Source organism: Arabidopsis thaliana, assembly GCF_000001735.4.
Source record: "Arabidopsis thaliana chromosome 1 sequence".
NCBI lineage: Eukaryota > Viridiplantae > Streptophyta > Magnoliopsida > Brassicales > Brassicaceae > Arabidopsis > Arabidopsis thaliana.
Genome location: NC_003070.9, coordinates 12,379,720 through 12,392,178, shown reverse-complemented (window position 1 = coordinate 12,392,178; position 12,459 = coordinate 12,379,720). Strand labels below are relative to the sequence as shown.

General features: G+C 33.6%; 3 protein-coding genes, 4 long non-coding RNA genes, 1 other non-coding gene and 1 pseudogene across 16 annotated transcripts; 3 read left to right on the top strand and 6 right to left on the bottom strand.

Annotated features, from left to right (window-relative positions):
* Positions 1 to 1,029: 1,029 nt before the first annotated feature.
* On the bottom strand, positions 1,030 to 1,731 carry AT1G34049 (uncharacterized protein; the record flags this gene model as incomplete). Its single annotated transcript, NM_001333082.1, has 3 exons — positions 1,030 to 1,035; positions 1,352 to 1,423; positions 1,705 to 1,731. The coding sequence occupies 3 exons, from the start codon at positions 1,729 to 1,731 to the stop codon at positions 1,030 to 1,032; spliced, it is 105 nt and encodes a 34-aa protein (NP_001321922.1).
* AT1G34047 (Defensin-like (DEFL) family protein) lies at positions 1,264 to 1,941 on the top strand. 2 transcript variants are annotated; one of them, NM_001198206.1, is made up of 3 exons: positions 1,264 to 1,406; positions 1,504 to 1,678; positions 1,758 to 1,941. In NM_001198206.1, exons 1-3 carry the CDS (start codon positions 1,340 to 1,342, stop codon positions 1,852 to 1,854), a joined length of 339 nt encoding a protein of 112 aa, NP_001185135.1. In that variant the 5' UTR covers positions 1,264 to 1,339; the 3' UTR covers positions 1,855 to 1,941. The 2 variants fall into 2 exon arrangements, with proteins under 2 accessions (NP_001185135.1, NP_001031138.4); NM_001036061.4 differs by having other exon boundaries at positions 1,504 to 1,941.
* Positions 1,942 to 2,731: 790 nt separating this feature from the next.
* Positions 2,732 to 3,584, bottom strand: AT1G34046 (Ankyrin-repeat containing protein). The gene is made up of 2 exons (NM_001160920.1): positions 3,246 to 3,584; positions 2,732 to 2,952 (listed from the first exon to the last, which is right to left on the bottom strand). Exons 1-2 carry the CDS (start codon positions 3,504 to 3,506, stop codon positions 2,920 to 2,922), a joined length of 294 nt encoding a protein of 97 aa, NP_001154392.1. The 5' UTR covers positions 3,507 to 3,584; the 3' UTR covers positions 2,732 to 2,919.
* A 922-nt stretch (positions 3,585 to 4,506) lies between these two features.
* AT1G34044 lies at positions 4,507 to 6,012 on the bottom strand (annotated as a pseudogene). 3 transcript variants are annotated; one of them is made up of 3 exons: positions 5,501 to 5,996; positions 5,267 to 5,358; positions 4,536 to 4,959 (listed from the first exon to the last, which is right to left on the bottom strand). The 3 variants fall into 3 exon arrangements; another variant differs by having other exon boundaries at positions 4,507 to 4,959; positions 5,267 to 6,012; another variant differs by having other exon boundaries at positions 4,507 to 5,358; positions 5,501 to 6,012.
* Positions 6,013 to 6,342: 330 nt separating this feature from the next.
* Positions 6,343 to 11,263, top strand: AT1G09185. Of its 5 annotated transcripts, NR_143479.1 has the most exons (14): positions 6,395 to 6,493; positions 6,908 to 6,983; positions 7,293 to 7,734; positions 7,816 to 7,890; positions 8,024 to 8,149; positions 8,242 to 8,394; positions 8,502 to 8,555; positions 8,685 to 8,827; positions 8,922 to 9,417; positions 9,530 to 9,568; positions 9,659 to 9,759; positions 9,870 to 9,947; positions 10,028 to 10,062; positions 10,185 to 10,315. It is a non-coding gene; the product is annotated as an uncharacterized misc_RNA (transcript). The 5 variants fall into 5 exon arrangements; NR_143475.1 differs by having other exon boundaries at positions 6,343 to 6,493; positions 8,242 to 8,297; positions 9,502 to 9,568; positions 10,028 to 11,263; NR_143477.1 differs by having other exon boundaries at positions 6,343 to 6,493; positions 8,242 to 8,297; positions 8,685 to 9,417; positions 9,502 to 9,568; positions 10,185 to 11,263.
* Positions 7,138 to 7,857, bottom strand: AT1G06743. Its single transcript, NR_139142.1, has 2 exons — positions 7,681 to 7,857; positions 7,138 to 7,320 (listed from the first exon to the last, which is right to left on the bottom strand). It is a non-coding gene; the product is annotated as an other RNA (long non-coding RNA).
* Positions 7,935 to 8,402, top strand: AT1G06737. The gene is made up of 2 exons (NR_139141.1): positions 7,935 to 8,149; positions 8,244 to 8,402. It is a non-coding gene; the product is annotated as an other RNA (long non-coding RNA).
* AT1G06733 lies at positions 10,035 to 10,239 on the bottom strand. The gene has a single exon (NR_139140.1). It is a non-coding gene; the product is annotated as an other RNA (long non-coding RNA).
* On the bottom strand, positions 10,773 to 10,982 carry AT1G06727. Its single transcript, NR_139139.1, has one exon. It is a non-coding gene; the product is annotated as an other RNA (long non-coding RNA).
* Positions 11,264 to 12,459: the final 1,196 nt, after the last annotated feature.

Sequence of the window (12,459 nt, the reverse complement as noted above, 5' to 3'; positions counted from 1 at the left end):
ATCTTATAACCGACGATGGTTGAAAAACGACTATCTTCTCTATTTTTTCTCTCTTTATAATTTACAATTAAAGTTGTTATGAGTGTTTTTTATAGACAAAACTACAAAAATCATAAAGGCGCTAACTCTATTGGACTTTTTCGAAAGCTCATCTAGAGAGTAATTCACTTACGTTCCAAACTATTTTATAGTACTTTGGGCGTCAAAAGGACTTTAAGGTTAAGTTTAACGCATAACAAACAAACCATAGATTTAGCAATGAGTAATCAGAGATTTCTCTAATTTTAATTTGCATATTAGTTTTTCTATCAAATTTACAAAATTATGGTACCGAAACATCATGATCTAGTAGGTATAATAAATCTGTTTAGTTTGCCAATGAGTGGGGGTTTGAGTTGTAATGGACATTTTCTATAGTGCTAATTCGCCTCTTCTATGCTTTCTTTATGATTTTCATCAAACCAAATAACTTCAGAACTATTACTAGGTTTCCAACTCAAAACTAATTGGCAATGAGTGGAGAAACCCATATATATTATATATCTTATTCAACTTTTAATGTGGGACATTGTTCTCCCTAATATATGTTCTCGAGATGATAACTCTTCTATCTATTGATGTCGGTATGTTCGGGCATGGATCGGTGCACCAACTATTAGGCCGGATCGCGATGTGGATTAGGTTGGGTATATGTAGATTGGGATCTGATACCATATTAGACTATAAGCTTCCAACTCAAAACCAATTGACAATAAATAAAGACACCCATATCTTAGATATTTCACTTAAATTCTTACTCAACTTCAAATATAAGACATTGTTATCTCTAATAAAAACATCATGACATGCATACGAAGATGTTCAAACAAATTGAGATAGTGTCGACATGATGGCTGCAATGTTTGTAAAACCCTAAAGTTTTTAATTGAATTAATAAAGCAAAAGCTTAACTATCAAAATTAAAAATGTCGAAGATTCGTGTTTACTCTAGCAATGACAACCACATTATCAATTTCAGACAATAGTTATTTAGAACTAAAAAATAAAAAAAATGGACATAAAATGACTTACAACGACCTTCCTATGGATTAAATAGTTAAACAAGTCTATGATAATAAAAAAGAAATACCTTCGGAAAATAAAATGTTATATAAAAAGGAGCCAATGCACAATTGTGGCGACATTATGAAGAAGATAGGCTAAACAATTATAACAAACTACAGAGTTTCGACTATAAATAGATCATAACACATATGCATTTCTATCACTCAAGTCAAAGTTTATATAACAGAAAAAGAAGAATATTAAGTTTTGAAAAAGAAAAGCGAAAACAAAAGAAATGGCAAAGAACCTCAACACTGTCAGCTTTACCGTTCTCTTGCTTGTCCTCTTGATGGCTTCCACTGGTATTAATTACACGAAGCTATCTATTATCCACTCGAGTCTAATTTGTTTAATTATGTTGTGAAGATGAACTTGATGAATATGTCAACATGTATGTAGGAATCCTAGAGACCGAGGCTGCATGCTTCAAGTTCTTAGGCGAGTGTGGGGCGGTCCCGTTCCCAGGTACAAATGCTGATTGCACAAGCTGTTGCGTGGGGAATTTCGGGTCTGCAGTGTGTGCTGGACGTGTTGAAGTCGAGGGAGGCGTGAAACACTGCCATTGCTACGGAACGTCTTGATAACATCAACAAGTCTAACCTTTGCTTCCATTCCGTGTGAGGACATTATGTGTGTGTATGTTAATGTTCAAGTTTCTTTTGCTTCCAAATAAAACATCAAGGGCAAAGCTTAACTATGCTTGCTCCAAAGTCTAAGCTCATGTTGTGTGCACTTTCGTTTCTTTCTTAATCGTAAACTTGTTTTGTGTGTTTGGGTTTGTGTTCATTCATTCCATTCACCGCTAGTGACAGTTTTGCAAGTTTATTTTTAACTTACAAAATATGCAGGCCAAATCCAAGAGATTTATACTCTTTAAGTTTAAAGCAATATTTAGATCCTCGTCGTGAGGAATTTGCATTTGATATGTAAATAATAATTTAGTAATAGTTAAGAAACTTGATGATATTGGACCAGTATTACTGGTGACCATTTATACTACTAGTAAAAAAAAAATTTGGTTGGAGAGAGGTCTCCTTCAATTTATTCCATGAAAATAAAGGAACTACATGAGAATGGGACGAAAAAAATCCGTCCCATTAGCATCCTCTAACATAATCGGTTTAACTACATAGGACAGTAATTAAATAAAAGAATATACCTAACTGTAATGAAAACACATAGTTTGCTAATCCGTTTGTGAGACGGTTAGCCTCCTTATACGCGTGAGTAACCCAAATTAAACAGTTTTTTGAAAAAAAAGTCATGACACATACGTATCAGGAATGCTAGAAGATAAACGTCGTTTACCCTTGTCCGTATAAGACCAACTACCAACTCAGAATCCACCTCCAACGGCTAAACCAAGATTTTAAAGATCTAAAAATGTCAACAATACTCTCAAAACCTAAGATGATCAAAGTCAATCACTAAACGAAACTAGAGAAACCTCCTATAACAAATCAATACTACCTCCCAAAGATAGAAAACCTAAACTTCTACTCTGACAAAGTTGGAATCCATAATACGAGCGACTTGCCGGTCAGTGGCTACACTTACGAACAAGCTTAAAAAAAAAAGATAATACATTGATATTAAAGTTACTTTCCTTGCTTGGAGGTGCTTCATAGGTTTCAAACATTTGCATTTTATATTCAGGTATATTCCCAATGTTATGGTTTCCTTGTTGAGGACAAATAGGATTTCGCATTTGTTTTGCATCAAATCTAAGCCAGCCGGATATCTTACCATAATCTTCATGGTCGACATTGATAAGATCAACCGCTTCCAGTCCTCGAGTGTTTTTGACGTAGAGATCTATTGTTGTATCATAGTGATGTAGAGTATCACCTACGCTTTAATCAAAAATTACTAATTAATATTATAAAAATAGAATGATTAATTATATCTGCTTTGAATGATTATAAAAAGTGGCTATGGTCCCATGTATCATTTACTCTTCTTTGAATGATAAGAATAAGATCATATGGAACTGAGCAAACGAATCTTACCAAAAAAGTACGAAGTGCCAAAATGCACTCTCGTTTTTGGTAAGTTTAGTCAACTCCGCTCAATTTATTTAATAAACCTAAATGTCTTTTAAGCTTCCATACAGAAATTAAGAGAGCAAGAAAAAAACTCACGGAATAGCAGCTGGACATGACCGCAATGTGTAGTACGGTGTTGTCATATCTATCTACCTGGTGGAGAAGATTGTTTCTATCGGGACTCTCTGCCACGATATAGAACGTTGGTATATTTTTGTGTTCCACAGCTAGATGGAAGACGGTTTCTTTTCCTAGTGTTAGAATGTCGAAATATCTTGGAGCCTTATCCGAAAAATCATTGAGAATTGGAATTGAGCATTTCATGCATGGCCGCCAAATGCAAAGGTGTGAAACCATCTTTATTGACCCTCTCTACGAGGCTTTCATCAATCTCTAGCAGCATTTTTGTTATCTCGAGGTTGTTGGCATTGCACGCATGATGCAATGGTGTTGACAATTCTCCATCAGCATTCCAAGCTAGTTTTGGGAACTTCTCTAGCATTCTCCTTGCAAAATCTGATCATCGGTCCACCCACACCCTCGAGTCATATGAGCACATCATGTTGAATTTTTATTTATTAGCTACTAATATATAGGTTCAGTAATCAAGTTTGAAACCCTTTATTATAGTCAGACAAGTTTCTATGATTAATTAAATATTCAATTATTTTTCTCCTTTTCATGTTCGAATATATATTTTATAGTATACGACGGTTAAAATTTGTTTTGCCTTCGGAAAACCAGTGAATTTGACTTCCAATCAAACTTTATAAACCAAAAGACCAACCAAATTTGAGTTACGTCTAATTCTGACTTGACATCTATAAATCATTTTTTATAACACAAGTTGCCTATTCTTGACCAAGTTGCTTATTAATTATTATGTATAGTTTTATACCACTTTACCTGTAAAAAAAAACTAAAAATGAATAATTCAGCATTTTCCCGCTAAATAAGAATTTTATAGTTTTGGCAGAAAATATGATTTTACGGTTTTGGCGAAAAATGCAATTATGCAATTTTCTCGCTAAATTGTGATTTTATAGTTTTGGAAGAAAACTATGATTCTATGGTTTTGTCGGGAAAACATAATTATGCTAAAATCGTGTTTTTATAGTTTTTACAAGAAAATGTAATTTGCCTACCAAAATCGTAATTGTCGGTTTTATTGAAAGTTGATATTTGTGATTTTACAATTTTTAGAGATGTTAAAATATAAAATGAGAAAACTATAAAAGTATTAACATTATTTAATTTATTAAATAATTCTTTAATTTAATAGGGGTATTTTAGTAATTTAGAATTTTAAAATATAAAATGAGAAAACTATAAAAGCATTCAGATGCATCACATAAACTCATTTGAATGCATCTTATAAAATAGGCTTTTTTGGATGAGTTTGTCAAACGCATCTCCATCCAACTTATCTGCAAAACTATACTTAGACGAACATCACTTTGCATCTACAGCTAGATGCATCAGTGAGATGAGGAAACAAACATGACCTATGAGTGGAAATCGGACAAATGTTTAAAATTGAAATTGTGATATAGATGCACGCCTACTAACCAAAAATGGTTTTGAAATCAAAATTTACAACTATAAGTGACTGAGGTGTTCTAGTTTTTCTCTTCTATCGACGAGGATGACAGTGCTAAACCAGGGTCGACCATACAAGAACGATAGACTAGTAGCCGACATAGACTGCGACATTTACAATATAGCAATCTTCATTTGTATCACCCATTTTTTCAACTAGAACGCCACTTGAACAAATCAATCCTCCATCCACCACCTCTACATTAACAATCTTCCCACCTCAAACAAAAAAGGAAGTAATGATTGTGATAACATGGTAGATAAAGCTGACTCCAAGACTAAGTAATTAGATGTATTCCCACAACACTATACATGATCAAATAAGGCAATGCTAATCATTCTTAATCCAACTTCAAAGTAAGTTATATCTAGTACAAGCCAAAATTTCAACTCCAATTTTCCACAACAATACTTGAAACAAAGAACTCAAGTTTCTTTTGGAAAGACAACAACTTTGTTTAGAAACTCTATGATAGAAGAGGTTACTTGTGGAACTTCCTATGGGAAGATATTCTTACCTTCTCCAAATCCAGCTGTTGATGAAGAGAATGAGGCACTCCAAGCTTAATCTGCAACTTCATTACTCCAAATGAAACTCAAGGAATCGAACCTTCGACATATTCAACGCCACCAAGTCAAGTTAAAAGTCAACAGTTTCCAAAGAAACCATTTGGATTATGTTCAAAATTCCTTTCATAGTTGAGCAAAGAGACTGTTTCAGAACAATCTTACAAGGCGGAGAGTTTTGGTACCTCTTCTAAAAGCAGGAATCGAATTCGAAGAAATTGCATTCTTACAAGCCTTCATAGCCGTAGATGTCAAGTCTTGCCAGTTTCGAGTTTTTTAAACATTTTCAAGATTCAGTCTCACGACTCTCACATCAGTGTATGATCGATTCAAGACGCAAAATTTTGAGAGTAGATTTGATCGTACTCGTGCAGATCGTAAACCCACACCCATCTCAACGAACAATAGCTTCATCGTATTGTTGGGAACACCGCTGGAAATTGTCTCCGCCGTCGTCATCATGGCGTTTCTTGCAGTGACTTTGATCGTACGTGAGATATGAGTAAACTGGTGGAGAGAGAGTTGCTTATTACAGGAAAAGAGGGAAAGTGGCTGCGAAGAAGAGGTTCTCAAATACAACGGAGATTGACAGATACGATGCTCGGAGCAGATAACAATCGAACCAGAAGTCAAGGAAATAGACATTGAACTAGTTGCCTGATTAATTTCTCTATGCTAAATATCTGGGACAAATTTGAAAGAAATGAAAAATAGAGGTGTTGTTTTCAAAACTCAAATTTGAGACGAAACAACTTCGTTTTGGAAAAAGATATAGTATTTTTTATTTGAAATTGCGGTTTACAAAAACAAACCGAAACCACGCTAAACAACACGGTATTGATAAATCATGTATTAGCACATGTGATTCGAAATGTACGTTTGAATTTTGTGTAGAGTTTTAAGTTTTAACGGACAAAAATATCTTGATTAGGGGGGGAAAATCTCATTTTCAATTTTGAATCCAAATGGTTTAACGGAATAAACAAGGGCATTTTCCGTAGTTACATATTAATTGGCTTAACCACTACAAACAAATACAAAGCTTTTTCTTTTTCTCTTTGCAAAATATTCATTTCATTCACTTCAAAATTCTCTTCCGATTATTCCAGAACAGAAGCGTGTGATTAAATCTGGGTCTGTTGCTTCGATCGTTGAACACAAACGCACAAATCTCTCAGGTATAAACCCTATTCTTAGCGATCTAGAAGAATCAGTGTGATGATGATCTTCGTATCATCTCTGTTAATCTTGTTTATTGCTAGTTTTTGAAAGATTAAATAGATATATGATCAACGTTTTATGGTTTTGAATAACATCAGTTACATGTGTTTTGATTTGATCGTTGTTTCTTTGATTATGAAAATCACAACTATTTGTGATGATTTGTCTCTGTTTGTCATCATGCGCCACAGCCGATGCAATTGTAAACGTTTCGTGATTCAGTTTTGTCTCTCAATCTCATAATCACTTTTGCTAATTCAAAACTTTGAAAGCTGTTTTGTGGCTCAATTTCGTGTATACTTGAATAAGAATTGTGTAGAAAAGACAAAGTTATTACTGACTATTTTCCAATAATATTTGTAAACTTGCAGGAAAACATAATAAAGCTCGCTGATCAGCCTATCGCAGTAGAGAAGATAGGGATACTTGTTCAAAAAAGCTTCCAAGGTAAGGTCTAGAAGCTATAGTTCTTAGACTTGATAATACCAAAACTTGGCCAATGCTTACTCATAAGATGTTTTAGTGTCCATAAGATGTTACCTGATTCTCTAATTGATGTTTTTCATATCTCCATTTCAATTGTTAGCAACACTTAATTATTTGAAAGAGTCGGATTAGAAATTTTAAACTATATTCTTGGAGTATCTCGTGAACATAGTTAGATAGCCAGGATATTCCATAAAGAAGGTTCTGTTATTTTTTGTTGGTCTAGTTAGTTTTATAATCTCTGTGTTTGTTGCCGACTTTATTGATCAGGTACTTCACGTTCAAAAGAAATATCTTTAAGCTGCAAAGACCAAAAGTTTCAGCATACAAGGGTTGAGGTAAGTATCTCTCTCTCTTACCACAAACTGGCCATAGACTAGTCCTCTGGCCTGTGGCATGTTCATCATGTATTTTTTCCATGTTGTTTTATCCCAGAAATAGATCAAAGATGGCAAAAACACAAATTCACGCTCAATCACAACAAAATTCTAAAACACAAATTCACGCTCAAACGAAATTTAAACACACGAAAACATAACACAAACACACTTCCAAACGCATGCATATTCAAAAGAAAAAAGAAAACACAATTCACGCTCAATCACAGAAAAAATCTAACTCAAACAGTAAAACTAAACAATAGGAACAAAAAACTTCACATTCCACGAATTGATGTGTAACTTGCAGGGAAGAGTCCTCTTCTGATTCCCAGGTACTTGTTTATTCTGGTTATCTCCATAATGTTAAAGGCTTGATGACCTCTGAATCGGGTTTGATTATTAAATGGTTATAGTTTATGGAGGAACCATGGACGGTAGATTGGATGACATGGTCTTGTGATGCTCGAAACTCGATTATTCTCGAACCAGTGAGTAAGATTAAACATTGACATTTGTGGTTTCTTTCTTGATTGTTCTCAGCTCTTCGGTTCCTTTTCTTTTGATTAGTGATTACATATTAACTCTGCTCTTATGTTTATAATGCAATGTCTTCCATGGTAGATCATTCTACCGAGCTTTTCTTCTTACAAGTCAAATCAGACCAATTCTGCAAAAAGCTTAACCTCTGTCAAGAAGTGACGGCCCTTGCTTCAGACTGTCACCAAACTCAAGGATCCTGAGACAAAGGTTTGCACCTTCCTCCACTATCACAAACTTTAATTTTGAATTCTCAATTGAGATATTGCTGCTAAAAATAAGATTTTATTTATGCCTTGCAGCTGAAACTCCGCATATCTCTCAAGGTATCCAGTCGCTAAACAATTACCAGGAAAAGGTAGCTAACTATAGAATGCCCGCAAAGCTCAAAGTGCCTCAAACATATTAATGATTTTCTTAGCTGCTTCGATAACCCATTTCTGCCATCTCCTGTGGTACTTTTGTGGATCAGATTATGATGTGTTTGTTTATGATGGTGCCATCTTTTGTGGTACTTTTTATGGATCAGATTATTGATGTGTTTGTTTGTGATGGTGAATAGTGCTTGAAGGTGGTGTTTGAGTACGGCCTCTGATGCTTGCGGAAGTTTCCCCAGGTACTTATTTTTATATCGCATTCTGGTTATCTCAATAATGTTTAAGGCTTTTTAAGAGTTATGGTTTCTGTCTTTTTGACAGACATTGTATTTTCGGTTCTATTGGGTAATTAATTACTTTCTGATCAGGGGAATCAACATAATACACACAGAAAAAGGCTCTGGTTGTGGATGACAGTAACAGAATCCCCTAATCTTGAGCCTCAGTGATAAGATGGCCAAAATCTCGTGAATATGGGAGACCAAGCATTCTTTTAGTGCATCCTGTTAAGGTAATTTGATTTGACGGTAACATGTTTCTTCCTGTTAAATATTCGTTTTATTTTTAACAAGGGTTCTTTGGTGACCAAAGAACTCTTGATAAAGGGTTTCAAGATGAAGGAGTGTTTAGCTGCAAAGAAGATCTGAAGACCATTCAAAGGTATGGTGATTGATGAAGTAGCTCACTCTCTCTCTCTCTCTCAATCTTTCTCTCTCTCACTTATCACATCTCTTGCACTGTCTCAAAAACAGAACATAAATTCACGAAAACACACGCTCAAATGCACACAAAAAAATGAAACACAAACACAACTTAAACTCACTAAGACACAACGAAATTCAAACACACAAAACCAAAACATAGCACAGAACGTCCAAACAACTTCCAAAACAGAAAGCAAACTTTTACAAAAATTCTTTAACCAAAAGTGTGGATAATCATATTTGATGTCAAGAACTTGCTTTGTGAATGTTCCACATTTCTTACTCTTTTTTAATATATTGCCTTAGAATAGCTTCTATTAACTTATTTCTTGGTAAATGGTTTCATGAGAAAGAGGAAATGTCTCAGATGCGTTTCAACGTACTCATGAATGATAAGGTAATCATGTTAAACCTATTCCCATCATTTTATACTCTTCTTAATAGAACCAATGTGAGTTTAATATATATTCCAAGTATTCAGGGGTGTAGTTATAATCTTCTATTTTCAGATGATAGCTCCCACCGGTTCTGCCTCAAGATTAGAGAATGTTAGTGTTTTATTGCATGTTTTCTCAAATTAAGTTGTGTGGTTTTGTCCGTTTGATGTAGACATTGTTCATTATTCATGTGTATTGCAGGAATATAACTTAGTGTGAGCCTGCTGATGTATCTGTTAAGGAGTTGGTAAATAGACTTGCTGATGTATCTATTAAGGAGTTGGTAAAGAGACTTGAAGAAGGTAAGCTTTTGTTTGGTAAAGTAGTTTCTTAGAATGTTGGCCAAAGATTATAATGACTGTGTTTTCTATTGTGAAATATTCGGATAACATTATTCGCTAAATTATATTAGGACTAACAACACTTAAAGACGTCAGTGAAAAATTAAAAGTCTTGTGAATATGGGAGAGCCAAGCATTTTCATGTTAAGGTAACTTGTTTCTTTAGTATATTTAGTGTCATGATTTTCAACGGATGTGAAATTCATTTACTTTGCATTACTTTTGTCAGGTTAAAAGTATGAATGAGAAGCAACGGATGTAACAGTAAGAGTTTCATTAATTATTTCTCGGCTATAATTTTGTTGTATAAATTTTATCTTGTGATTATCTTTTTTTGATATGTTTCACTATGCTCAAAGTAAATAACAAAGTATTCTAACTTTTAGGAGCAGCAAAGAATCTTGGTGTAGCTGAGAACAAGTGACTCTTGGATGACGTAACTGAGTTAGTTACGGTAACTCTCTCTTGCTCTCTCTCTCTTCAAAAAAACACATCCAAAAATGTTCCTTACACAACGAACAAAAAAAAAACACTAAACACCACCAAAAAAAAAAAAAAAACATTAAACTTAAAAATGCAAAAATAAACTCCACAACTCACGATCACGTAAATTCAACAAAATCATGATAACATAAATTCTTGAAATTCAACATAAACAAAAAAACATTAATTTAAACACATGTAAAAATACAATAAAAATGCTTAAAATAAACTCCATATTTTCACGATCACATAAATAAATCATAAACAAACAAAAAAACATTATTTTTAAAACACACGCAACAAGTAAATACAAAAATACAATAAAAAATAAACATAAATTCCACAAATTCACAAACAAGTAAATTAAATCATAAACAAAAAAATATTAATTTAAACACAGGCAAAAATACAATAAAATACTAAAATAAACTCCACATCTTCACGATCACAGAAATTAATCATAAACAAACAAAAATACATTATCTTTAAAACACACACAACAAGTAAACACAAAAAATACGAGAAAAATGCAAAAATAAATTCCACAACTTCATGATCACATAAGTTCCACAAAATCACGATAATAGAAACTCCACAAATTCACGATCACGTAAAAGGAAATACAAAAGTACAAGAAAATTGCAAAAATACACTTTACAACTTCATAATCACAGAAATTCCACAAATTCACGATTACAAGAGTTTGCTTAGGCATGATTATAACCGTATTTCGGTTTGTAACCGAACTGTCTTTAAATAATAACTAGTTTGTAAACGTATCAAGCGGTTAAAAAACCTTAACCGTTAACCATAAAAGTATTAGCTATGGACTATGGTTAAAAATACACTAACTTTTAATTAACCATACAGTCAAAACCTTACAAATATATTGTAAATGTGTATAATGCAAAGACAATGATCGAATGTTCCGATAATTTTTTTTTTCTTAATGATAATGCATATGTAAAGATCTATGTTAAAGACAAGTAATGTCTCAAACAATTATGTTGTAATGTCATATTGCAAAATAAAGAAAAATTGATCTACAATATTTTTTTCCATCTTATTAAAAGTGTAAAAGGTCGTATAATTTGTAAAATTTTGCTTCTTATGTTACTCGTATCGTAATCATCAGTTAACCGTAACTATATTAAATCGTAATTGTTTTAACCGTATATATATATAGCAGTTAAGGTTACGATTAAATTTTTTTTATAATTATAACCGTTGGTTTAATAAACCGTCACTATGGTCATGCGGCATGAGTCATGCGGCATGAGTCATGCATATGTATTTTTCTTTTTTTGGTCATGCCTAAGTTTGCTTCCTCTCAAACTCATTTTAAATTTAGATTCTTATGAGAATGGCTTTTTGAGCAGCACTAATTTTCACTCAATTCTTGTTTCAATATTCTCTTCCTAATATATTTTTCAGCGTCAGTAAAAATATCGTGTGATCAATTTTTACTTTGATTTTATGTCTGCATATTATTTTTTGGTTTGTAAAGTTTTTGAGAAATTGTAATTCAGATATTTCATTTACATATCAATTAAAATAAAAAGTTGAGTCATCATTTACACTCAACTTGGTATATGAACACAAACATTCAATGTGACAAACTCACACCAGCTAAAAAGCAAACAAAAAAGCCAAAATCTCCCTCCAAACACTGAAAATCTGACAAAATGAAAACTAGTGAGGAAATATCCGAGAAATCTCTGATGCAGACTTGGAATTGTAGAGTTTTCTCTATCGTGTCCAAGGAATCCCCAATGCGGACTTGGAATCGTCGAATTTTTTCTATCGAGTCTCAGGAATGGTCGAGTTTTATCTATCGAGTCCAAGAAATCATCGACCAAGACTTTTGAAATCATCGAGTTTTCTTAATCAAGTCCGATGAATCCCCGATGCGGATTTGGAATTGTCGAGTTTTCTCTATCGGGTACGAGGAATCCGTGATGCAGACTTGGAATCATCGAGTCTTCTCTGTCGAGTCCGAGAAATCGTCGAGTTTTCTCTCTCGAGTCCGAGCAATCGTCGAGTCTTCTCTATCAAGTCCGAGCATTCCTCGACTGGGAAATGAATTCGTCGAGGAAAATAAATCAAGTCTGAGGAATCTTCGATCCAAACTTGAAATCGTCGAGAAAAATCTATCGGGTCCGAGGAATCCTTGACCCG